The sequence below is a fragment of the Pongo pygmaeus genome, chromosome 10 (genome assembly GCF_028885625.2).
Source record: "Pongo pygmaeus isolate AG05252 chromosome 10, NHGRI_mPonPyg2-v2.0_pri, whole genome shotgun sequence".
In the NCBI taxonomy this organism is placed as follows: domain Eukaryota; kingdom Metazoa; phylum Chordata; class Mammalia; order Primates; family Hominidae; genus Pongo; species Pongo pygmaeus.
In genome coordinates, this window is record NC_072383.2 from 461225 (window position 1) to 487505 (window position 26281).

Sequence of the window (26281 nt, forward strand, 5' to 3'; positions counted from 1 at the left end):
TAAAGCATTTTTCTTCAGAAACCTTGGGAAGTAGCATTGTTTACCCCGCTTCACTGTTTAGAAACCTGAGGCACAGAGGGTGGCTGTTTTAGCGGAGACAGAGGAAAGCAGGAGCAGACTGTGTGTGGGAGAAAGTTTTGATGCTTAAGTTTCTTTTTAAGTCTTTGTTTATACTGATTACAAGTGTAATCCATGGTCTTTATTAAAAACAAACACAGAGTATAGTAATCTATCATATAAAAGCGGCAGGTTCTCATAATGCTATACCCCAGAGATAATCCATTATTAATAGTTGGGTATATATACTTCCATCTCTTTTTTCACTCCTATAGAAATAGTTATGTGTCTGTGTGTACTATTTCTATATTTTCACTTCTATAAACAGTTCCTGAGCATTTTTATACATATCTGTATATGTATACTTCTGTTTTCTTTTTTTTTTGAGACAGAGTCTCGCTGTTGCCCAGGCTGGGGTGCAGTGGTGCGATCTCGGCTCACTGCAGGCTCCGCCCCCTGGGGTTCACGCCATTCTCTTGCCTCAGCCTCCCGAGTAGCTGGGACTACAGGCACCCGCCACCTTGCCCAGCTAATTTTTTGTATTTTTAGTAGAGACGGGATTTCACCGTGTTAGCCAGGATGGTCTCGATCACCTGACCTCGTGATCCACCCGCCTTGGCCTCCCAAAGTGCTGGAATTACAGGCGTGAGCCACTGCGCCCTGCCACTTCTGTTTTCTAAAGGTCCTTGGCCAAGAGCTACTTTTTTTTTTTTTGATACAAAGTCTCATTCTGTTACATAGGTTGGAGTGCAATGTGCAGTCTCGGCTCACTGCAACCTCGGCTCGGGCTCAAGCACTCCTCCCACCTCAGCCTCCCAAGCAGCTGGGACTACAGGTGTACATCACCACGCCCAGCTAATTTTTTGTATTTTTTATAGAGATGGGGTTTCACCATGTTGCCCAGGCTGGTCTCGAACTCCTGAGCACAAGCAGTCTGCCCGCCTTGGCCTGTCAAAGTGCTGGAATTACAGGCATGAGCCACCACACCCACCAAAGAGCTGCTTTAAAAAAAAATAATAAAAATTAAAAAAAAAAATTTTAGAGCTAAGGTCTTGGTATGTTGCCCAGGCTGGACTCACACTTCTGGGCTTAAGCACCACCCTTCCACTCCAGCCAGCCTTCCGAGTAGCTGGAACTACAGGGGTGCACCACTGTGCCCCAAGCTGTTTTTGTTTTTTGTTTTTAATCATATATTACTAAATAGCCCTGCAATTTTATTTATTTATTTTTCAAGATGGAGTTTCGCTCTTGTCCCCCAGGCTGGAGTGCAATGGTGCAATCTTGGCTCACCACAACCTCCGCCTCCCAGGTTCAAGTGATTCTCCTGCCTCAGCCTCCTGAGTAGCTGGGATTACAGGCACGCGCCACCACGCCTGGCTAATTTTGTATTTTTTATAGAGATGGGGTTTCTCCATGTTGGTCAGGCTGGTCTCGAACTCCCGACCTCAGGTGATCCACCCACCTTGGCCTCCCAAAGTGCTGAGATTACAGGCATGAGCCACCGCGCCTGGCCTTATTTTTATTTTTTTTAGAAACAAAGTCTTATTCTGTTGCTCAGGTTGGAGTGCAGTGGAGTGATCATAGCTCACTGCAGCCTTAAGCTCCTAAGCTCAAGCGATCCTCCCACCTTAACATCCTGAGTAGTGGGGACCGCAGGCGCATGCCACCACACCCGGCTAACTTTTTTAAGTTTATATTGTCAACACAGGGTTTTATCCAGTTTGTTACTTTGCCTGTGTGGTCTGTCATGTGCATGACATCCTTATATAATTGTATCCGTTTTGACTAATTTAACTTACAGTGTTCGATCTGCAGAACTAAGGCTGAAAAGTAAAATATTACGTTTATAGGAAGGCTACTTCAATACCAGTTTTTGCTTCTTCAGGTCACCATTCTCCAAAAGACTATCCAGGCTGTAGGTGAATGTGAGCAGAATGAATCTTCAGCTTTCAAAGCAGGTAACAACCATATAACCTGTTAGAAATTCTCATCAATGCAGAATTGAAAATCACAGTGCAGGCCGGGCGCGGTGGCTCATGCCTGTAATCCCAGCACTTTGGGAGGCTGAGGTGGGTGGATCACCTGAGGTCAGGAGTTCGAGACCAGCCTGGTCAACATGGCGAAACCCCATCTCTACATAAAATACAAAAAATTAGCTGGGCATGGTGGCAGGCGCCTGTAATCCCAGCTATTTGGGAGGCTGAGGCTGGAGAATTGCTTGAAACCGGGAAGCAGAGGTTGCAGTGAGCTGAGATCACACCATTGCACGACAGAGCAAGACTCTTGTCTCAAAAAAAAAAAACAGCGCACACAATTGGAAATGTTTTCCTACTGTACAGTGATAATTGATGTTCATAATGATGCCTTTGGTGGTCTAATGTCTTAATGAGCTTCTTGAATCATCCAAGGAATTAAATTTTGCTCAGTTATTTTTTTTTTTGAGATGGAGTTTTGCTCTTGTTGCCCAGGCTGGAGTGCAGTGGCGTGATCTTGGCTCATGGCAGCCTCTGCCTCCCAGGTTCAAGCGATTCTCCTACCTCAGCCTCCCAAGTAGCTGGGATTACAGGTGTGCACCACCATGCCCGGCTAATTTTGTATTTTTAGTAGAGAGGGGCTTTCTCCATGTTAGGCTGGTCTTGAACTCCCGACCTCAGGTGATCCGCCTGCCTTGGCCTCCCAAAGTGCTGGGATTACAGGTGTGAGCCACTGTGCCCGGCCTGCTCAGTTCAATTTTTAGCGTTCCTTATTTTTAAAATAACCTTGTCTTTTAAAAATTGTGTGATATGTCATAACCAAAATGTTTAAGTTTTGTTTTTCTTATTCCTTATTCTGTTTGTTGATTGATTGATTGATTGATTGGTTGATTGAGACAGGCTCTGTCAACTAGGCTGGGGTACAGTGGTGTGATCATGGTTTACTGTAACCTTGAACTCCTGGACTCAAGTGACCCTCCCACCGCAGCCTCCTGAGTAGCTGGGACAACAGGCATATGCCACCACACCTGGCTAATTTATTGTATTGTATTGTATTGTATTTTGTGTAGGGAGGGGTTCTCACTATGTCACTCAGGCTGGTTTTGAACTCCTGGCTTCAAGTGATTGTCCTGCTTTGGCCTCCCAAAGCACTGGGATTACAGGCATGAGCCACAACGCCTGGCCTTATTCTGATTAAATAGGATTTTACTAAGGAAATAGACACAACTATTTTAGTGGTTGATTCTAAGGAAAATTTAGTGGTTGATTCTGCCAGAAGACAAATATGATTATTTAGGTGACATCCTGCAGAGTTCCCTTATAGAGATTCCTATTTGAAAAGTTAAGTACTGTAATTATGATGTTTCCCTTTTTCTTCCGAACCCCTTCATTAGTGAGAACCCCTTCATTACCCTTACAGGTAAATGAATCTGAACTCCTGTGTGCGGGAAATGCTGATATTTCAATAGCACACAGAAAAGCTGGGTAAAATCTTCTTGATGGATTTTGTTTTCTATTTTAGATCCTAAAATAAGCAAAAGAAGACCATCGAGAGAGAGAAAAGAAAGTTCTGAGCATTACCAAAGAGACATACAGACACTCATCCTACAGGTAAAGAATGTATTTTGGCAGACCAAGATGGCTTTTATCCACAAGTGCAGCTTTATGTAACATACCCTCAGTATCATGTGATAAGTATCTCCTTGCACACAGGTTACATCTAAGCATCATGTGGTTAAGAAAATTGAGATTGTTCCTAATTTCTAAGAGCTTATATTTTAAAACCATCCTTTTCTATTTGAACATTCTAAAAGTGCTACTCTAAACCTTCAATTCAATATACTAAGCCCCATCCACCAAAACCATTACGAAGTAAGAATTCACTGGCCTAGGGATATGCAGAGATTGCAGAGGGAAGCTTGTCTATGCTGATAGATCAACATTTGATGGTATATTCATTTATTTAGTGCTTAGGTTCCAAAGTCTAGGAAAGTAATGAACTGTTCTCTTACCTGCTGGTTATGTGTCATTTGGAACCATGATTTTTCATCTAGTTGCACTAAAGTTTCTGTCCTTACTGGGTTAAATGTCTGTTGATTTAAATGACAGTTTCTACCTTTGGTCAGTATCTCCATGTGGAGTCATGACAGCCAGACACAGAGAAGGAAATTACATTATATTCATTTTGCTCTACTTTTTGAAACCAAAAACTAAGAAAAGAGTCATTTTCTTCATGCAGGAAGGTGTCTTAAAGGAAGACAGTCAAGGGAGGTAGTGAAAAGGCAAAAATCACAGGGTAGGGAAACTGGATTTTGTAGCTTTGTTTGTGTGATGTAGATGCTGGGTTTCGCTTGGACAAAGAATCTACTCTTGTATAGCCTAACCCCATTTATAAGACATTAAGAGGAACTGGGCTGGGCATGGTAATGCCTGTAATCCCAGCACTTTGGGAAGCCAAGGCGAGTTGATTGCTGGAGCCCAAAAGTTTGAGACCAGCTTGGACAACATAGTGAGACCCCATCTCTACGACCCGAAAGTTCGAGACCAGCCTGGACAACATAGTGAGACCCCATCTCTACAAAAAATAAAAATGAATTTAGCTGGGTGTGGTGGTGCACACCTGTAGTCCTGGAGGCTGAGGCAGGGAGGACTGCTTGAGCCCAGGGGTTGAGGCTGCAGTGAGCTATGATCACACCCACTGCACTCCAGCCTGGGGGACAGAGCAAGACCTTGTCTTGAAACAAACAAGAGGATTAGGATTGAGATGTTTTTGTTTGTGTTTGTTTTTTAATTTTTCTGGAGAAAGGCTCACTTTTCCTAGAGGTATGAAGTAGGTGGAAGTAGGGCTGGATTCCTCACCCCTTTTTGGCCTGTCTAGGTGGAAGCACTGCAAGCTCAGCTGGGAGAGCAGACCAAACTTTCTCGAGAACAAATTGAAGGGCTCATGGAGGATAGACAGATTCACCTTGAGGAAATACAAGTTCAGCACCAGAGAAATCAGAACAAAATCAAAGAGCTAACCAAAAAGTGAGTGTCTAAGAAGCTGTATCTAACGGGTATTTCATTTTTCTGAGTGACTTAAAAGTTAATTTTTGTACTTGAACAACAGCGGGTCATAGAACTAAAGGGAGCCTTGAAAAAATTGTCTTCCTCAGAAACCCCTGCCTCTACATAGGTGAGTATCTCGCTTTTCCAGGCGTGCTGTTGAAGAGCTGATGAGTATTTCACGTGCTCCTTTTAATCCATTTTGGTGTTTCAGCTTGCTTCTGGTGGCTAAGAAGTGTTCTTAGGCTGGGTGCAGCGGCTCACGCCTGTAATCGCTCATGCCTGGGCGACAGAGTGAGACCCTGTCTCAAAAAAAAAAAAAAAAAGTGTTCTTTTATCCACTGATATACTATCTGACTCAATGTAGTAGGGCCCTTTTCTTTTGTTTGCCGCTTCATGAATATGGAAAACATGAGTTCACATATCTAAAAAAAACTGCACACTCAGTATTTTAATTGGAACTCTGCCAGTGCTTTTATCTAAAGACGTGTTGTCATTTTTTGGCTTCTATGAAATTTTTGTCCCAAGAAAGGCAGGATTATATTTTTTTCTAACAGATTGAGTTGGTGTAGTGTATTCTTGGTTATCAAAATACTCATATAGCTTTGGGATTTTGAATTGGTAAATATCTATGATATGTGAAACAGCATGATATACTGTACGATCTCAAGCCCATAAAATTGGATGTTGTGTCTATACACACGCAGGACCTAGAACGTCCTGTAAACTTTATAGTTTACAAACTGTAAAGTGCTTCTGATTGTGGATGACTTTGTTCTTTGCTTCTTGTGTGTTTTAGTTTCCTATAATGCATATACTTTTAAAAAATAAAGGTTATTTTTAAAATCTGAAAAAATAAAAACAAAAAATGGCAAACTCTGTCCTCATTGTTTTTGTTCCTAACCTGCTTACGTTTCTTTACCTCTCTGCAGTCTGACTTCATCCCCACCATTTTACTAAACATGCCCTTTCTGAGGTTCTGGGGTCACCACTGACTTCTTAACTTTTTTTTTTCTTTTTTGGAGACTAAGTCTCTGTCACCCAGGCTGGAGTGCAGTGGCATGATCCCGGCTCCCTGCAACCACTGCCTCCCAGGTTCAAGCGATTCTCCTGCCTCAGCCTTCCAAGTAGCTGTGATTACAGGCGTGTGCCACCACGCCCAGCTAATTTTGTATATTTAGTAGAGACGGGGTTTCACCATGTTAGCCAGATTGATCTCGAACTCCCAATCTCTGGTGGTCCACCCGCCCCAGCCTCCCAAAGTGCTGGGATTACAGGCATGAGCCACCGCGCCTGGCCTACCCCTTAACTTCTGAGACCAGTTATATCTCAGTCCTTATTATACTTAGTATCTTCCTGCATGTTTGGCATCACTGATCAGCCTCTCCTTGTAATTAATTTCCCTTGATTTCTGCAGCACCTGACTTTCTTGGTTCTTCTACCTGTCTAACCCCTTCACCCTTTTGTCTGGTTCCAGTGGCCAGACCTATGCCATAAGGACATCCTCAGTTGAATGTGTTTGAGCATGTCAAATTTACCATTACTGAAACCATGCTGTTGTTTCTCCCAACAAATACTCCCATCCCCGTCTCAAACCTACTTCTTTCTTTTTTTCATTTGGTTTCATGGTATCACATGTATTCAGTTTCTCAAGCTTGAAACCACAGGATCATCTTCAACTCTTAACTTTCTTATTCCTTAATTCCAAACCCTATGGATTGTAAGCCTAAAAACCCCCTCAAGTCCATTCTTTGCTCTCTGATATAGGCAGTTCTACATGGAGCACAACATACACAAAAGCAAAGCTGTTTTTGATACTACAGAACTTGTGTTAACTTGTCAGAACTCCACGATTTAGTACTTCCTTGTCTTATTCCTAGGAATGGTCCATACTTACGCAGGCTATGTGTAAATATCCCTGTAGTCCTTCTAATCATATAACCTGAAGTTAGCACTCAGGAAAATATCTCCTCTCTGATTGTTTTCTTTCGTTTTTTCCAGTAAAGACAGGGTCTTACTCTGTTGCCCAGGCTGGAGTGCAGTGGTGTGATCATAGCTCACTGCAGCCTTGAACTCCTGGGCTCAAGCAATCTTCCTGCCTCAGCCTTCCAAGTCGCTAGGATTACAGGTGCATACCACCAAACCTGGTTTATTTTTATTATTTTTTGTAGAGATGGGGTCTTGCTATGTTGCCCAGGCTAGTCTCGAACTCCTGGTTTCAAGCAGTCCTCTCACCTCAGCCTCCTGAAGCACTGAGATTACAGACATGAGCCACTGTGCCCAGCCTTGCACTCTCATTCGTAGTACATTAATTCAAACTCTATTCCTTTCTTTAAATTGTTCCTGTTGCTGATCCTTTGTGTTCTTTTTTTTTTTTGAGACAGAGTCTTGCTGTGTCATCCAGGCTGGAGTGCAGTGGCACAATTTCGGCTCACTGCAAGCTCCGCCTCCCAGGTTCATGCCATTCTCCTGCCTCAGCCTCCTGAGTAGCTGGGACTACAGGTGCCCGCTACCACGCCCGGCTAATTTTTTTTTTTTTTTGGATTTTTAATAGAGATGAGGTTTCACCATGTTAGCCAGGATGGTCTCAATCTCCTGACCTCGTGATCCGCCCACCTCGGCCTCCCAAAGTGCTGGGATTACAGGCGTGAGCCACTGTGCCCGGCGCTTTGTGTTCTTATAGTCTTCCTCACTGCTATGAATTAGTTCCTCTATTAGGAATTATCAACTGCTTAAAAATATTTGATAGTCTCCATTTACCTTATGATAAAGTCCTGATAGCATGAATTTTTAGGAACGTCATCATCTGACACCAGATAAACCTTCAGCCTTAGCTCCTCCCCTGTTGCTGTAGTTCGCCTTGTGCATCAGTCAGACTAATTATAACAGCTGTTGTTTATAGGACATTTGTTATGTGGCAGCACCTTCTGACACTTCCTTAGTAGAGACAGGGTTTCACCATGTTGGCCAAGCTGGTCTCAATCTCCTGACCTCAGGTAATCCGCCTACCTCAGCCTCCCAAAGTGTTGGGATTACAAGTGTGAGCCACCGCACCCGGTCTGCTATGTTTCTTTTAACATAGTATAATGTGCTTGCATTTGGCCAGTATTTCTCCACCTTCATTTTTATTTTTAGTATTTTTGCACTTAAGTATAGCATCTTGACTTTTCAGTGGGTTTTGTTTTTAAGGGACAGATATTTTAAAATTGTCACAGTAATTTGTAATTTTATATCTGTTTTCCAGAATAGTAATAACCTTCCTTGTTTAGCATTATCTTCATATCTGAGCACATGATCAGTTCCTTCCATTAGACAGATCTTCCCAAGAAGGGCACGAAATCCAAGGCCATTAATGACTGCCCTTTGGGTATCACTTTCAAGCTACTTGTATTTTAACAAGCCCATACTTTCCCAGTTTGAGATTGAGAACATAATGTAAGACAGAATAAAATAACTCATTGAAAGTGAGAGAGATCCTTGTGGTAACTGAATCAATCTCTCTCTCTTTATGTACATGCACACAGACCTGACTGTATATATTCATCTTGTGACATTTACTCTACTGTGCGCTTGGCACTCTGCTATCATTTTCCTCTTACCTGTGTACTCTGTTACTCATGAAAATAAGTGGATCTGACATTATTTGTTCAGTAGAAAACTATAGTGATTGCTTCATCGTATTTAGTACTCTTGCAAGCAGCTAGATAATTCAGTATAGCATTTTTCTAGGTGGTAATGTTAAACTGATGAGTTGCTAACTTCCAGGGATATTGTTTTTTAAAGATAGAGATGTTGTCTATTCCTAAATTTCAGGAAATAGTCACCACGAATCTGTTAACTCCCTGTGTATGTCCAGTAGTTAGTATTATCCTTGACAATCTCATGGCATTGGGGCAAAAATAATAAATAAGGTATATGCTTTCACTCAGGCTGGGAAAAAGGGCATGTTGACAGTTAAAATATGACAGATGAGCAAGTGTTGAATTATAAGACGAGGGAACATTAACACTGGGATGGAGTTTCAGAGAATGGAGGAATTAAAATAGGCTAAAGTTGTTGGAAATGACTTCATACAGGAAGTTGATTTTTTAAAAAGTAGGCCCGGTGCAGTGGTTCACACTTGTAATCCCAGTATTTTGGGAGGCTGGGGCGAGAGGATTGTATGAGCCCAGGAGTTCCAGACCAGACCAGCCTAGGGAACATAGCAAGACCCTGTCTCCACACACAAATTTTTAATGAGCTGGCAAACGCCCTGGGAAGTGGTCCCAGCTACTTAGGAGGCTGAGACAGAAGGATTGCTTGAGCCCAGAAGGCCAGGGCTGCTGTGAGCTGTGATTGTGCCTCTGCACTCCAACCTATGTGACAGAGCAAGACCCTGTCTTAAAAAAAAAAAAAAAAGTTCTTTTTAAAATAAACAAAGGATAAGATTTTGATATAGGCAGTTCTACATGGAGCACAGCACACACAAAAGCAAAGCTGTTTTTGATACTATAGAATTTGTATTAACTTGTCAGAACTCCATGACTTAGTTCTTCCTTGTCTTATTCCTAGGAATGGTCCATACTTAATGCAGGCTATGTGTAAATATCCCTGTAGTCCTTCCAATCATATAACCTGAAGTTAGCACTCAGGAAAATACCTGTAAAGACCAGTCTATGAACCAGTGAGCATGGGTAGATACATTATACTTTGCCCAGTAAAACACGTAAGATTGCCAGTGATCAGATTTTTAAAACTGCTAATATTTTACAAAATTTATATATCACACCATTTTAAAAGAACCACTCTCTTCCATTTTGGAATAATCCTTGCTTTCAGGTGTGCTGTGTGCACATTCTCATGTCTGCATTTATACTTTCTTTTCTAGTCTTCACCACACCCAAGAACTGCTCTATGAGAGCACCAAAGATTTTCTGCAACTCAGATCTGAAAACCAAAATAAAGAGAAGTCATGGATGCTTGAAAAAGATAATTTGATGTCAAAGATTAAGCAATATAGGGTGCAGTGTAAGAAGAAAGAAGATAAAATTGGAAAAGTGTTGCCCGTTATGCCTGAGAGTCACCATGCTCAAAGTGAATATATTAAGGTAATGTCCTTATGTCTTAACAAAGTTATTTATTTTTCTGGAAATTGAAGGAATTCCAAAGAACCTACAATTTGTAATGTAAGATCCATTCAGTCCAGGAAGTTCTGGTCGCAGCTGCCTCAAGAACTAGGTTTCAAAGAGCAGCTGATCATTATAGTGTTTGGGGATTTAAAATATTAGACTTGCTGATTCATTCATTCATTCATTCAACAAATATTTATTGCACTCTTGGCCGGGCGCGGTGGCTCACGCCTGTAATCCCAGCACTTTGGGAGGCCTAGGTGGGCAAATCATGAGGTCAGGAGTTCAAGACCAGCCTGGCCAACATGGTGAAATCCCGTCTCTACTAAAAATACAAAAAAAAAAAAATTAGCTGGGCGTGATGGTGGGTGCCTGTAATCCCAGCTACTTGGGAGGCTGAGGCAGGAGAATTGCTGGAACCCAGGAGGCAGAAGTTGCAGTCAGCCGAGACCATGCCACTGCACTGCAGCCCCGATGACAGTGTGAGACTGTGTCTCAAAACAAACAAACAAAAAAAACCCCCAAAAACACAAATATTTATTGCACTCCTACTATGGGTTAGGCCCTAGAGTTACAGTAACTAAACAAGGTCTTCCCTTGTGGTGTTTACATTTTAATGGGTGAGAAAAAAAACAGAAACATTAACAAATAACTAAGAAAATTATAGATTAGGCCAGACGCAATGGCTCACACCTGTAATCCCAGCACTTTGAGAGGCCAAGGCGGGTGGATCACCTGAGGCCAGGGGTTTGAGACCAGCCTGACCAACATGGTGAAACCCCGTCTCTACTAAAAATACAAAAATTAGTGGGGCATGGTGGCAGGCATCTGTAATACCAGCTACTCGGGAGGCTGAGGCAGGAGAATCACTTGAACCCGGGAGGCGGAGGTTGCAGTGAGCTGAGATCATGCCATTGCACTCCAGCCTGGGCGACAGAGTGGGACTCCATCTCAGAAACAAAAAGGACTTTGGGAGGCGGAGGTGGGCAGATCACCTGAGGTCAGGAGTTCGAGAGCAGCCTTGCCAGCACAGTGGAACCCTGTCTCTACTGAAAATATAAAAAAATAGCCGGGAGTGGTGGTGGGTTCCTGTAATCCCAGCTACTTGGGAGGCTGAGGCAGAAGAATTGCTTGAACCTGGGAGGCAGAGGTTGCAGTGAGCCGAGATCGCGCCACTGCACTCCAGCCCAGTGACAGAGCAAGGACTCCGTCTCAGAAAAAAAAAAAAAAAAAAAAAATTATAGATTATAAAAATGTGGTATTAAGAGAATAAAAGAATTACATGAAGGTATATGTAGTTGCTGGAAGTCTATTGTATTAATAGAAGGAATGCACAGGGACACTGTCTTATATCTAGTGTTTTTGCTGAGACCTGAAAAATGGGACTAAGCTTGCCATACAGACCTTGAGGAAGAACATTCCTGGCAGAGGGAGAAGCAAGTTTATAGGCCCTGGAGTATGTTCAAGGAAATGGAAGGCTGTCATCATGGTTGTAGAGGAATAGATAAGGAGGAAGTGGTGTGCTCTTTAAGAAGCCAGGGTTGGCAGCAGCCAATCATGGAGGGCCTTGTGCATCATGGTACAGAGTGTAAACTTAGCTCTCAATAGTTTTATGTATTTGAAGGTTGTGTGAAAGAAGTAACATGATCTGATTTGGGTTTTTAAAAGATCATTTCATCTGCTCAATAGAGCATGTATAATAAGTGTTGTTAATATTTCTTCCTTTTTAAAGAATAACTTTAGAAATGTAGTCCAAAGCATATATTGTAATGTCTTCCTTGGGACAGCTTCTGAGCTCCGTTATCTGACTCTTCCCAGAGCCAAAAATATTTGTTTTGATTTTTACTGTGTATACTTTAGAAAAAGGGCTTAAGAGACTGGTCTAGAAGTAGGAAATTTTCAGATGTTCCTCAAAGTTCCTTGTCATCTGGTTCCTTAACTCATTTTGTACCTCTGGAAATCCCTTCTTTCCTTTCTTTGCCTAAGTGCTACTTGAATTACCTGAATTGTAGAGCTGATGTTTTTTGTCCCTTTGACTTGTAGTCCCTAAAAGATAAGTTAGTACAAGAGAAAAAGCTGTCCAATATGTACCAAGAGCAGTGCATTTCCTTAGAAGAAGAACTTGCCCGAATTCGTGAGGAAGAGGGAATGAGGAGACAGATCTTCAAGGTACGAAATTATCTGCCACTTATAATGGAGTAGGAAGTGCAGATGGCTTGGGAAAACGCTTCCCTCACCTTCATAAATGTCTTCCCATTCCCCATATTTAGGATCGCACTAACAAGATGGGGAAGCGTTTACAGATAATGACAAAACGCTATGAGGCATTGGAGCGTCGACGTATCCTGGAAGTAGAAGGCTTTAAGACAGATATTAAGGTTCTCCGACAGAAACTGAAAGACTTGGAGCAAATGTTGTATAAGGTAATTGCTGGTCCTGAATTGCCACGAGGGAGAGAAGAGGTATGAGTGAGGGAACATGGTCACGAGGGCCCCTCAAAAGGAGAATGTGCTGTTTCCCTGCTGGTAGACACTAACAGATCACCATCTTTAACCCTCCCTGAAAATTAGTTCAAGAACATGCAAGAGGGAAAATAAAAAGAACTGAAATCATTGAATGACTGCATCATTCATACTTCGATGTAAGGTAAACTTAACAGAGATTGTCATCCCTCCTAATTCAAGAAGTAGATTAAAGAATCGTGTCTGTTTTACAGTTGGGGAAGGTGAGTAATTGAGTGATAGAGTAATTTTTTCCAGCAGACACAGTTGTTTAGAATACAAGTCGCCTCAAGAGCCTTCTTAATGAGATTTAGCCAGTTAGCCTGTGTTCCATACAAGGTTAGTTACAGAAAAGAGCAGATGCCTGCTTTCATTCTTTGACAAATTTACCAGTAGTGTTGCTTATCCTGGCCTCTCGTACTCCTCTTTCATTGTTCATTGATCTCTATCTCAAGCCTCCTTTATTGCATGGGAAGGATTTTCATGAGATTTCTGCCTTAATTCTACATTTTCCTTCTTTAGCCACTGAACAAACTAAGGATGGAATTTATCCTATGTACTCTGTACTCAAAATCTCACAAAAAGGAGCTGGCATAGCTGTGTCTTTTTGACTGATATCTCTCCCCTGGCATACGCCATCATCATTTCTTCTTCTTTTTTTTTTTTTCAAATCCCTAGGCAACAGTTAATGCCCGGGCAAACCAGGATCTTGCCCTTCTGTGTGAGGTCCGTGACAGCAATAGACGGGCACATAAGATACAAGGAGAACTGAAGAATCTTAAGTCGAAAGTGTTTGGTCTGGAGAATGAACTTAGACTCTGTTGATGTCTACTTTTGGAAATAGCCCCCATTTAGAAGAGGTGTGCTTCTTGAAACCTGAGGACAAGGTCATCTGCTGCCAGAAAATGTAAACCTGAGTTGACTAGAGTGGTGGTATTCATTATTGTAAAGACAGGGTGAAGCATCGGGGACCACTAGGAAAGCTTTTCTTGCATACTCAGTTTGCTTTATCATTTTTGCTGTCCTTTTAACATTTGCGGGGAGTAGGGGCCTGGTCCTGAATGACTTGAAGGCTTTCATTATTTATCCTGTCTGTATCGACAGGTTTTTGTTTTTTTAGAAGACAGTGATGATGAAAACTTAGGAAGAAGGTATTTTGCAATAAGCTTGGCTGAGTGTCCATGGGAAGAACACTTTCCCTGAAGAGAGAGAAGCACTCACAGAGGCTGCATTTCTCCTGAGCTCCGGGAGAAGGCAGCACATCTCAACTTGCCACATTGAAATAGGCGCTCATTCTGCTATTTCACCTTCGGTCATAAGTAGAGCCTCAATTACGTTTTTGGGCAATTTCATAGTGTTTCACCAGAGGGCGCTAGAGACTCAAACAAAATGTCCATCTGGAAAGATGAAGGAGACACTTTGCCAAGGGGATGAAACTGAGATGATGCTTGTATGGAAAGTTTGATATTTTTATCAGTAACATGGCTTTTGAAAAATGATGTATATATTTTAAATTAACTATTTTCAATAAAATATTTCATTCAAAATATTTTCTTTGAGTTTTCTGTAACTTCTTCTCAATGCTATATTTATGCTTCGTTAATGACTCACGCAGCTCAGTTTACTTTCTTGTTCCATGGCCTCTGCAGTTTTGTGCAAGTGTACAAGGTTTTTTGGGGGGAGTTTGAGACAGAGTTTCACTCTTGTCACCCAGGCTGGAGTGCAGTGGCGTGATCTTGGTCCACTGCAGCCTCCGCCTCCCAGGTTGAAGTGATTCTCCTGCCTCAGCCTCCCAAGTAGCTGGAATTACAGGCGCCCGCCACCATGCTCGGCTAATTTTTGTATTTATTTTATTTTTTTTAGTAGAGACAGGGTTTCACCATGTTGGCCAGGCTGGTCTTGAACTCCTGACCTCAGGTGATCCACGCGCCTCGGCCTCCCAAAGTGCTGGGATAACAGGTGTGAGCCACCACGCCCAGCCCACAAGTTTTTTTAAATGACTCCTTTGAAATCATCTAGTGTTGGAGATAACAAAGCTAGTACAAAGGGGATGACACTAAAACTTTATCCGTTTTTAGGCAAATTGCATTTGGGACAAAATAATTGTTTCCATACCCAGAAAGCCTCTTGATAGTAAGTTGGTCTTTGCTTAAGATAGCATCATTCTGATTTACCCAGGACAAAGGAGAGAACCCAGGTTTTCATGTTTAAAATTGTTAACAATGTGTAAGGAAGGTGGTGATTGTACTGCAGGCAGAAGCTATTACCTTTCTTGAAAAAGTCTGTGATCGGCTGGGCACGGTGGCTCATGCCTGTAATCCCAGCCCTTTGGGAGGCCGAGGTGGGTGGATCACGAGGTCACGAGATTGAGACCAGCCTGACCAACATGGTGAAACCCTGTCTCTACTAAAAATAGAAAAATTAGCTGGGCGTGGTGGCACATGCCTGTAATCCCAGCTACTCGGGAGGCTGAGGCAGGATAATTGCTTGAACCTGGGAAGCGGAGGTTGCAGTGAGCCGAGATCGCGCCACTGCACTCCAGCCTGGTGACAGAGTGAGACTCCGTCTCAAAAAAAAAAAAGAAAAAGCCTGTGATAGCAGATCAGTTTTTTTCACTGATCAATTGGGACAAAAATTCTTAGAGTGCCCTGTCTCAGGCCTTAGAGAGATTTACAGGAGTGGATGATTCTTCCTTCTGTCCTAATACTTAGGGAATTGGCTTTTCCTATTTTGTTGTTGCTGGCAAAACAAAAAGGCTTATTAAATTAGAGAATTTTGGAGTAAGAAGCAACCTTAAATATCATATAATCCAACTTACTTACAAATGACTCTGAGACCTACTACCATTGACTTCAGCAATCAGTTGATAATGTTTCTGGCATCCTGGTCTCAATTCCAATACCATTCATCTTTATATTAACCACCCACTGGTGTGGCCACTCTTTAAACCTCACGATCGGTTAAAACTCTGTCACCAAGAAGCAGCATAAAATAGTGGAAAGGGTACAGGCTTTGGAGAATCACAGATCTGGATTCAATCACACCTCTTACTAAAATTCTCCAGGCTCTAGTCTCTTCGCCTGTAAAAGAGACAAAAAGCTACCTGTTTTAGCAGGTTGATTGTGAGGATTAAGAAAGAGAAAATCTAGTATCCAGAGTATATAAAGAGCTCTTACAACTGAATTTAAAAAAACACACCCAATTCAAAAATGGGCCAGGGATCTGCATAGACATCTCTCCAAAAAAGTTACACAAATGGCCAATAAGTACGTGGAAAGATGCTCAACATCATTAAGGAAATGGAAACTACTGCGATACCACTTCATGCTCACTAGGATGGCTATCATCAAAAAGTCTGCAACAAGTGTGGACAAGGATGTGGAGAAACTAGAGGCCTCATAGATTGCTGACAAGAATGTCAAACGGTGCTTCCCCTTCAAAAACCAGTCTGGCAGTTCCTCGAAAAGTTTAGAGTTACCATATGACCCAGCAATTCCACTCCTTAAGTATATACCCAAGATAAATAAAAATATACACCCCCACAAAATCTTCTGCATAGATGTTCATAGCAGTATTATTAATAATAGACCAAAAGTGGAAACCATCCAAATGTCCATGAGCTGGTGAATGGATAAACAGAAGGCGGTATATCCACAGGATGGAATATTAGCAGCTATGGAAAGGAATGATGTAGTGATACATGCTACTACATGGGGGAACCTTGCAATGTTTTGCTAAGAAGGCAGAAACAGAAGGCCACATATTGTACGATTCCCATACACATGAAACGTCCAGAATAGGCAAATCCATATGGAAAGTAGATTACTGGTTGCCAAGGGCTGAGAAGGGAGGAATAAGGAGTGATTGCTAATGGGTACAAGGTTTCTTTTGCCAAACTGTGAACGTACTTTAAAAACCACTGAATTGAATGCTTTAAAAAGGTGAATTTTATGGTATGTGGGTTATGTATCAATTTTTTTTTTTTTTTTTTTTTTGAGACAGGGTTTCACCGTCACCCAGTCTGGAGTGCAGTGGCGCAACCTTGGCTTACTGCAGCCTCAACCTCCCGGGCTTAAGTGATCCTCCAACCTCAGCCCCCTGAGTAGCTGGGACTACAGGCATGTGCCACCATGCTCAGCTAACTTTTGTATTTTTTTATAGAGACAGGGATTTGCCATGTTGCCCAAGCTGGTCTTGAACTCCCAGGCTCAAGCAGTCCTCCCGCCCTGGCCTCCCAAAGTGCTGGGATTACAGGCGTGAGCCACCACACCCAGCCTATATCAATTAAAAAAAAAAATACCTCCATGAAATGACTTAGTTTGGTGCCTAGCATATGGTAGGCATTCAGTTACAATGAGCTGTTATCTGTATTTTGGCTTCAATTGACTTACCAATTGTTCACCACTGCCAATCACACTCCATGATGTATTTAATGCCATTCATTTCTTCATGCAGCAATTTATTTCTTTTGCTATTTGTTTTGTTTTGTTTTTTAAGAAACAGTCTCTTGCTCTGTTGCTCAGGCTAGAAGGCAGTGGTGCAATCAAAACCCACTGCCACTTTGAACTCCTGGGCTCAAGCAATTCTCCCCCTTCAGGCTTCCCAAGTAGCTAGGACTACATGCCGCTACACCCAGTTAGTTAAAAAAAAAAAAAAATTGTACAGATAGAGTCTCACTATGTTCCAAGGCTGGTATCAAGCTCCTGGCCTCAAGCAACCCTCCTGCCTCATCCTACCAAAACACCGGGATTACAAGCATCCCACCTGCACCTGGCCCCTCAAGTGCTTTTTTTTTTTTTTTTTTGAGACGGAGTCTCGCCCTATCACCCAGGCTGGAGTGCAGTGGCGCGATCTCGGCTCACTGCAAGCTCCACCTCCCAGGTTCATGCCATTCTCCTGCCTCAGCCTCCTGAGTAGCTGGGACTACAGGCACACGCCACCACGCCCGGCTAATTTTTTTTTGTGTGTGTATTTTTAGTAGAGATGGGGTTTCACCGTGTTAGCCAGGATGGTCTCGATCTCCTGACCTCGTGATCCGCCCGCCTCGGCCTCCCAAAGTGCTGGGATTACAAGCGTGAGCCACCGCGCCCGGCCTCCTTAAGTGCTTTTTATGTTCTAGAAATTATGCTAGATCTTAAGTTTACAGAGAACACTAAAACACTTGTGCTCCAAAGGTTGGTGGGGAAGATAAACATAGAAAAAACTCAGTAATGAAGTACAGTTCTATGGGTGTACAGGATAGACATGTGAACTGATCCTCAAAAGTGAATTTGGAGACAGACAAGAAGCGAGACCTTGTAGGCAGAGGAACAACATGTATGAAAGCAAGGAAGAACAGAATGTTTGGGGAAATGCAAGTACAGGAGACAGAGTTATGTAATACACAACATAAATGGCATGAAATTTCATTTAATACAATTATGCAAACCTGTTAAATATTCCAAGACCCTTTGAATCAATTGAAAATATTTGCGTTTACTTAAAACTGGAGAAAAATATTTTGTGTTATGAAGTCATGCATGAAAAATAATTTGAAATGCAAACTCATTTCTTAAAAATTAGGGGCAAGGGGTCCAGGTGTAGTGGCTCACACCAGTAATCTGGTAATCTTAGCACTTTGGGAGGCTGAGGCTTGCTAGAGCCCAGGAGTTCCACACCAGCCTGGGCAACATGGCAAAAACCCATCTACAAAAAATACAAAAGTTAGCTGAGCGTGGTAGTGCACATCTGTAATCCCAGCTACTTGGGAGGCTGAGGCAGGAGGTCGCTTGAACCTGGGAGGTTGAGGCTGCAGTGAGCCGTGTTTGCACCTGTGCTACAAAGCAAGACCCTGTCTCAAAAAAAGTGTGTGAGGGGGGGTAGTAAAAACTACCATGAAATAATAAATATATGAAATATTTATTTCCTGGTAAATCTTTGTACTTCAGATCAAGCTAAGGCACAATCACTTAATACCAGGATTTATTGCAGTATCTGCAGGAACAAATCAAAGGATAGTGCCAAAGATCTTTGAAAAGCACCATCATTGTCATTTCCTTTGCATTTTAAACTTTCTTTTAACCATGTATATGAGTAACTTGGTAATAAATCACCTTTTTATCCATGAAACTTATGTGATTTTTCACAAGATAAAATAGCCTCTGGCTATGTTATTTTTGGTCCAGTCTTATGATTCTCGCTGCCTCTCCACCCACACCATGTTAGTTGGGCTACTAAGACTTACTGTAATATTTGCAACATAGCAGATTGCACTATCATCACTCACTGCATCTAGGAACAGAAGGAAAAAGATGGCTGCTGTCCTCATCCAGAAGAGAAATTCAGGGTCTAAGCTAAAGGGAGACATTGAGAATAAAGAAGAAGGGACAGATTTGAGAATTATTTAGGAATAGAATGGTCATCCTATCTTTGTGATGGATGAGATGTGAGAGTTAGGGAAGAGTTAAGGAGGTGGGGAGATCGCTTGAGCCCAGGAGTTTGGGACCAACCTGGCTAACATAGTGAGACCCCGTCTCAACAACAACAAAATTAGGCAGGCACAGTGGCTGGCACCTGTAGTCCTAGCTACTCAGGAGGCTAAGGAGGCAAGAGTGCTTGAGTCCAGGACTTTGAGGCTGCAGTGAGTTATGACAGTGCCACTGTACTTCAGCCTGGGCAACACGGTGAGACTGTATCTCAAACAAAAAAGAAAAAAGGATAATTCTCTAACTTCAAAGTTTCTGGCTTGAGGTACCACGTGTCCAGTGACACCATTAAGTGAGCTTCAATGTATAGGAGAAGCAGCCTGTTTCTAGTAAATTTGGGAATAGAGATCTGGAAGATAAGTTAGTATTAAAGACTTGGAATTATTAACATATAAAAGGTAATTGGATATGGATGAGAACTGAGATGAAAAGCATACAGAAAAAGAAGAGGGTCAAAGAGGGGAAAACTTTTTTTTTTTTTTTTGAGATGGAGTCTCGCTCTGTCACCCGGGCTGGAGTGCAGTGGCGCGATCTCGGCTCATTGCAAGCTCCACCTCCTGGGTTCACGCCATTCTCCTGCCTCAGCCTCTCGAGTAGCTGGGACTACAGGCGCCCGCCACCACGCCCAGCTAATTTTGTTGTATTTTTAGTAGAGGCGGGGTTTCACCATGTTAGCCAGGATGGTCTCGATCTCCTGACCTCGTGATCCGCCCACCTCAGCCTCCCAAAGTGCTGGGATTACAGGCATGAGCCACCGCGCCCAGCCAAAGAGGGGAAATCTTAACAGTAAGAGAAGGGGTAGCCAGTAAGAAAGGAATGGTCTGAATAACAAGAACATAGTGTTCTGGAAACTCAGGGAATGAGAACTTCAAGAAGCCAGTGGTTGGGAGCATTGTCAAATGCTCTAGAAGAACCATGTAAATTAGAATTGAGGTTTGGGGATGTAGCAGCAGGTGAGTTTAAAGCAACTTCAGTGAAATAGAGATGGAAGTTGGCTTATATTAGGTTGAGGGATGAGGCCAGAAGGAAAATGGGAAATAGCTTCAAAGTTGATAAAGCCAAGGAGAGGAGTTTCAATAGTTTCAGGCTGGGGAAGACTTAACCATATTCACAGACTGAAAGGGAAAAGCCAGAGGAAGGAATTGAAGACAGAAGACTGAGAGGTGTTGCTAAGTAAGGAGCTGGGGAGAATGAGCGCTGGTACTGATGGGTGCAGTAAGAGCAGATGAGTTGGTATAATAACTCTAAAGGGGTAAACTACCCTGTTTTCACAGAGGAAATAAAGTTAAACCCTCCACTGAAAGCGAGATAGGGCATTGATGTGATGGGGAGCTTGAGGAGAAGAGTGAATGTTGGAAAGATTGGAGGGAGCTGACAAGAGACAAGTGATAGAGTTGTTAGGAGTAGGTCTTGATGAAGGATTTATTGAGTTGAACTGCCTGCCAGAGAAAAAATATCTAGAATCGCAGCAAGTCATAGTCTGCTTCATCTGCCCTTCTAACTTCCTAAGTAGGTAAGGGCACAGAGCCAAAAAAGATCTAGAATAGGCAGACCAGCAGAAAAAAAGGCAGGTGAAGAGATAGAGCTGGAAGGAGGGTTTGGCTGCAAAGTGAAGGGAGGCCTTGCAAAGAAAACATTTTTAAAGGGGGCTTTAAATCTCTGTGTGAAAACATTGCTTTATGAGCTTAAGCTGTGAAATATTCCACTCCTGGACTAGTTGGTAGCTTATTTTCAAGTTAGCCATACAAAAAGCAACTGTGAACACAACCTAGACTTCTGGAGATTAATTACTTAATTGCCTCACATTTGTGATGACATCACAGCACACCCGTGTTATTGTGTGTAGGAAATCCCTTATTTTGAAGATGACGCCCTTCTTGGGGGAAACTACTAGATGAGAATATTCACATCTTGAGTGAATGCAGGTGCCTATGTAGGTGACTGTGGAGTCAGATTGTCACTGAGAAACCCACCATCCTTGCCAGAACAGCCTTCTGGGAGCTCAACCTCCAAGTGGCAGCTATGATTGCTTTTGTTTGCAGACATTAGCTCCCTTTCTCTTTGCCTCTTCAGCTGCATGATTCTTTTTTTCAAACTGAGCCAGCCACTCTATTTTTTTAAAAATTAAGGCTGGCACAGTGGCTCACGCCTGTAATTCCAGCATTTTGGGAGGTCACGGCAGGAGGATCATTTGAGGCCAGGAGTTTGAGACCAGCTAGGAACATAGCGGGACTCCATCTCTACAAAAAATAGAAAAAATTAGCTGGGTGTGGTGGTGCACGCCTGTAGCCCCAGCTACTCGGGAGGCTGAGGCTGGGGGATTGCTTGAGCCCAGGAGGTCGAGGCTACAGTGAGCTATGATCAGGCTACTGCACTCTAGCCAGGGCTACAGAGTGAAATCCCATCTCTAAAAAAATAAAAAATAAAATATACAAATAATAAATTAATTAAATAAATTGTGTTGACACATGAACAGAATGGACTCATATATACATATATGTCATATATGTCATTATAATAGATGCATCTTGAGTTGCTGCTAAATATGTTTTTTTTTCAGTTTGGACAAATATTTATTTTATTCTCCTTGATGATTCAGCTCATCTTTCTATTTTTTAGATAATTGTAGATTCACATGCAGTTCTAAGAAATAATACAGTGATTTTATGTACATCTTGCCCAGTTTATCCCCAATCATTGACTCACTCCTTTTTGACTAGTCTGCAGCTAGTGAGTCCTGGTAATTCTAGATTGGACCACAATGTTTGTGATTAGCCTTGTGTTGACTTGTGACATTTTCCTCCCCTTTTGGCTCACAACAGCATTTAACAGCAGCAGTGCTGATTTTAAATGAACAATTTCAATATTGCTTGTGTTGACTCTTCCAGAGCCTCTTAATTGGCAAGCTTGCCTTGGCATTTGGGAAGGATAATTAAATATTAAGTCGAGGGATCCCAAATAGGAATGAGCCTAAGTAGTATTGTCATGCAGATTTTTGTAAGATTTCATTTGGCCCAAAGCTCAGTAATCAGTGCAGATTGAACCGGGTGTGCCTGGGTTTTTCTTTTTACTTAGAGAGGTGGTTCCTTACCCTAGCCTTATCTCTTGTGTCACTCCCTAGGCTGGGCCAGCACCTGATAAGCTTCTGTGGAAAATAGCTGTGATTTCTGTGTGCAAACAGGTTCTCTTGCTTGTTTCTGTCAAAGCAATGAACTCCTTCCCCCAAAAAAATGACCTTAGGAAACTCTTCTTTCTCTATGTATTCTCTGCTCATTTCCTGAAACCTGACTACTTTGTCCTCATCTTTGAGATTCAGTATTTCCTCCCCCCCCACTTTTATTTCTTTCTTTATTTTAAAATTTCACATAGAGATGGAGTCTCGCTATATTGACCAGGCTGGTCTCAAACTCTTGGCCTCAAGTAATCTTCCTGCCTCAACCTCCCAAAGTGCCAGGGTTACAGGCGTAATGCATGGCACCAGGCTGGATTCTATATTTCACCTTGAGTCAGTCGGACTAAGCCGCCCTCTAACTCCCCTCACCCCTCTCCTGTCGGGGTGCTTCCCACCCGATCTCCTGCCCTTGCCTCCTAAGCGCTGATCATGAGCCTGCTGCCTGCCCATGCATGCACTGGCACTGCCTCTGGCTCTCCCTGCTTCCTAGGTCTCTGTCCTAGTCTGACTTCTGCACCTGGTGCACTTGCCTGCTCCTGGTCTCTGATTCTGCTTCTGCTTGTCCCACCAGTGTTAGTGTTTCCAGGAGTTCTGACTCGGGCTCTCTTCACAAGGCACCCACATCCTCTCCTGAGGTGTTGGCATTCCTCTCTGTGACGCCACCTATGACTCTCCCCTATGGTGAGAATGCTGGGGGTTTCCTTTTCTACAGGTCTTTAAAGGCGGGAGAAATCTCCCTCGAGAATAGTATGGCATTTAAGGGAAAACCTTCCTGAAAGCAATGTATTCAGCCTAGAAAGCTGAGATAACACGGGGATCTGAAAATGTGGAGCAAAAGACATCTGACCTAGATTAAAAAAGTAATTCAGAGACTGATGTGAAGTCTCTGAGGTCACTTTCTAAATTCACTGAAGGAAAATCCAGAGTGTGAAATGTCTCCTATAAACACCTGGATAACACATGGGATAACAATGCAAGGGTTTACCACACACATCTCCCACTGGCCTGCTCTGACAGCCCCCTTTGAGGGTAAGACGCCTTTCTGAAGAGCAGAATCCTCATCAAGGCAGAAGAATATTTGTTATGTATTTAATTTTAGATATAGGGTCTCACTCGGTCACCCAGGCTAGAATGCAGTGCAGATCACTGCTCATTGCAGACCCCACTTTCTGGGCTCAAGCAATCATCCCATCTCAGCCTCCTAAAGTGTTGGGATTACAGGCATAAACTCAGTGCCCTGGAGCTTCTAAAAGATTCTTCTGCCTTGGTTGGGTGCAGTGGCTCATGCCTGTAATCCTAGCACTTTGGGAGGCTGACGTGGGAGAATTGCTTGAGCCCAGGAGTTTGAAACCAGCTTGGGCAACATAGCCCATCTCTACAAAAAATTAAAGTTAAAAAATTTAGCCAAGGGCTGAGCACGGTGGCTCACATCTATAATTCCAGCACTTTGGGAGGCCAAGGTGGGCAGATCACTTGAGGCCAGAAGTTTGAGACCAACCTGGCCAACATGGCGAAACACCGTTTCTACTAAAAATACAAAAATTAGCCAGGTGTGGTGACGCACACCTGTAGTCCCAGCTACTCAGGAGGCTGAGGCACAAGAATTGCTTGAACCCGGAAGGCAGAGGTTGCAATGAGCCAAGATTGCACCACTGCACTCTAGCCTGGGTGACAGAGCAGGACCTATCTCGAAAAAAAAAGAGAAAAAAAAACAGCCAGGCATGGTGGTACATGCTTGCAGTCCCAGCCACTCAAGAGGCTGAGGCAGGAAGAACGCTTGAGCCCAGGAGGTTGAGGCTGGAATGAGCCATAGATTGTGCCACTGCACTCCAGCCTGGATGACAGATTAAAAAAACACATAACAAAACAAAACAAAACAAATACACGTCTTGACCACCCTCCACCACCCACACATCGTGTAGGTGGCAAATATTTAAGAGAATAGGAAAAAAACCCAGAAAACCTCACCTCATGACTATGCAGTTTCACCAACTGTCCTTGTCCCAAATCACTAACCTGGGTTCATCTTCTTTCTTTATAGCTTAGCCAGTGAGGATGTTCTGTTTCAATCAGTTCTTGCAAACTGACTATTTTATTTTTTATTTTCTATAGAGATGGGGTCTTGCTATATTGCCCAGGCTGGTCTGAAATTCCTGGGGTCAGCCTCCCAAAGTGCTGGGATTACAGGCGTGAGCCACCGTGCCCAGCGACCAAACTGACTTTAAATCACACATTTTCACTCGGAGTTTTTACCTAGGAATGAGATGGGAGCCTCCACTACTGCTGAGAGGGTCAGAAGTCATTTTTGTTCTCACCCTAACCCCTTCCCAGTCTTGGCCCAGCTCAGCGTTAATGGGGTTTGCCGCCTGCAGAGGGCGCTGCGGTAGAGAAGCAACGTTGCTCTTTCCTCTCCAGGGCCGAGTTAGGGGTTTGCCGCCTGCAGGGGGCGCTGCGGTAGAGAAGCAACGTTGCTCTTTCCTCTCCAGGGCCGAGTTAGGGGTTTGCCGCCTGCAGGGGGCGCTGCGGTAGAGAAGCAGCGTTGCTCTTTCCTCTCCAGGGCCGAGTTAGGGGTTTGCCGCCTGCAGGGGGCGCTGCGGTAGAGAAGCAGCGTTGCTCTTTCCTCTCCAGGGCCGAGTTAGGGGTTTGCCGCCTGCAGGGGGCGCTGCGGTAGAGAAGCAACGTTGCTCTTTCCTCTCCAGGGCCGAGTTAGTGGTTTGCCGCCTGCAGAGGGCGCTGCGGTAGAGAAGCAACGTTGCTCTTTCCTCTCCAGGGCCGAGTTAGTGGTTTGCCGCCTGCAGGGGGCGCTGCGGTAGAGAAGCAACGTTGCTCTTTCCTCTCCAGGGCCGAGTTAGTGGTTTACCGCCTGCAGGGGGCGCTGCGGTAGAGAAGCAACGTTGCTCTTTCCTCTCCAGGGCCGAGTTAGTGGTTTGCCGCCTGCAGGGGGCGCTGCGGTAGAGAAGCAACGTTGCTCTTTCCTCTCCAGGGCCGAGTTAGTGGTTTGCCGCCTGCAGGGGGCGCTGCGGTAGAGAAGCAACGTTGCTCTTTCCTCTCCAGGGCCGAGTTAGTGGTTTGCCGCCTGCAGGGGGCGCTGCGGTAGAGAAGCAACGTTGCTCTTTCCTCTCCAGGGCCGAGTTAGGGGTTTGCCGCCTGCAGGGGGCGCTGCGGTAGAGAAGCAGCGTTGCTCTTTCCTCTCCAGGGCCGAGTTAGGGGTTTGCCGCCTGCAGGGGGCGCTGCGGCGGAGAAGCAGCGTTGCTCTTTCCTCTCCAGGGCCGAGTTAGGGGTTTGCCGCCTGCAGGGGGCGCTGCGGCGGAGAAACAACGTTGCTCTTTCCTCTCCAGGGCCGAGTTAGGGGTTTGCCGCCTGCAGGGGGCGCTGCGGCGGAGAAGCAACGTTGCTCTTTCCTCTCCAGGGCCGAGTTAGGGGTTTGCCGCCTGCAGGGGGCGCTGCGGTAGAGAAGCAACGTTGCTCTTTCCTCTCCAGGGCCGAGTTAGGGGTTTGCCGCCTGCAGGGGGCGCTGCGGCGGAGAAGCAGCGTTGCTCTTTCCTCTCCAGGGCCGAGTTAGGGGTTTGCCGCCTGCAGGGGGCGCTGCGGTAGAGAAGCAGCGTTGCTCTTTCCTCTCCAGGGCCGAGTTAGGGGTTTGCCGCCTGCAGGGGGCGCTGCGGCGGAGAAGCAGCGTTGCTCTTTCCTCTCCAGGGCCGAGTTAGGGGTTTGCCGCCTGCAGGGGGCGCTGCGGCGGAGAAACAACGTTGCTCTTTCCTCTCCAGGGCCGAGTTAGGGGTTTGCCGCCTGCAGGGGGCGCTGCGGCGGAGAAGCAATGTTGCCCTTTCCTCTCCAGGGCCGAGTTAAATTCCAGAGAACCACATACAGTGGGGATTTTTGTTTTCTTTCTTCCACCCTCAGTCCGGGTGGCGGCAGAGCTCAAAGAGGAGTCTGTTCCGGGGAAAAGACGGCGTCTGCCTCT

At 44.1% G+C, this 26281-nt stretch overlaps 1 protein-coding gene across 6 annotated transcripts in view; it reads left to right on the plus strand.

Annotated features, from left to right (window-relative positions):
- CCDC77 (coiled-coil domain containing 77) overlaps positions 1 to 14231 on the plus strand; it is a 38836-nt gene extending 24605 nt beyond the window's left edge. For all 6 annotated transcript variants that reach the window (XM_054442608.1, XM_054442610.1, XM_054442609.1 and 3 more), the window contains 7 exons: positions 1943 to 2015; positions 3553 to 3641; positions 4909 to 5057; positions 9943 to 10162; positions 12227 to 12352; positions 12454 to 12606; positions 13363 to 14231. In XM_054442608.1, the coding sequence (XP_054298583.1) occupies positions 1943 to 2015; positions 3553 to 3641; positions 4909 to 5057; positions 9943 to 10162; positions 12227 to 12352; positions 12454 to 12606; positions 13363 to 13509 (957 nt within the window). In that variant the 3' untranslated portion in view covers positions 13510 to 14231. The remainder of the gene's footprint in view (positions 1 to 1942; positions 2016 to 3552; positions 3642 to 4908; positions 5058 to 9942; positions 10163 to 12226; positions 12353 to 12453; positions 12607 to 13362) is intronic.
- The last annotated feature ends 12050 nt before the right edge of the window (positions 14232 to 26281 follow it).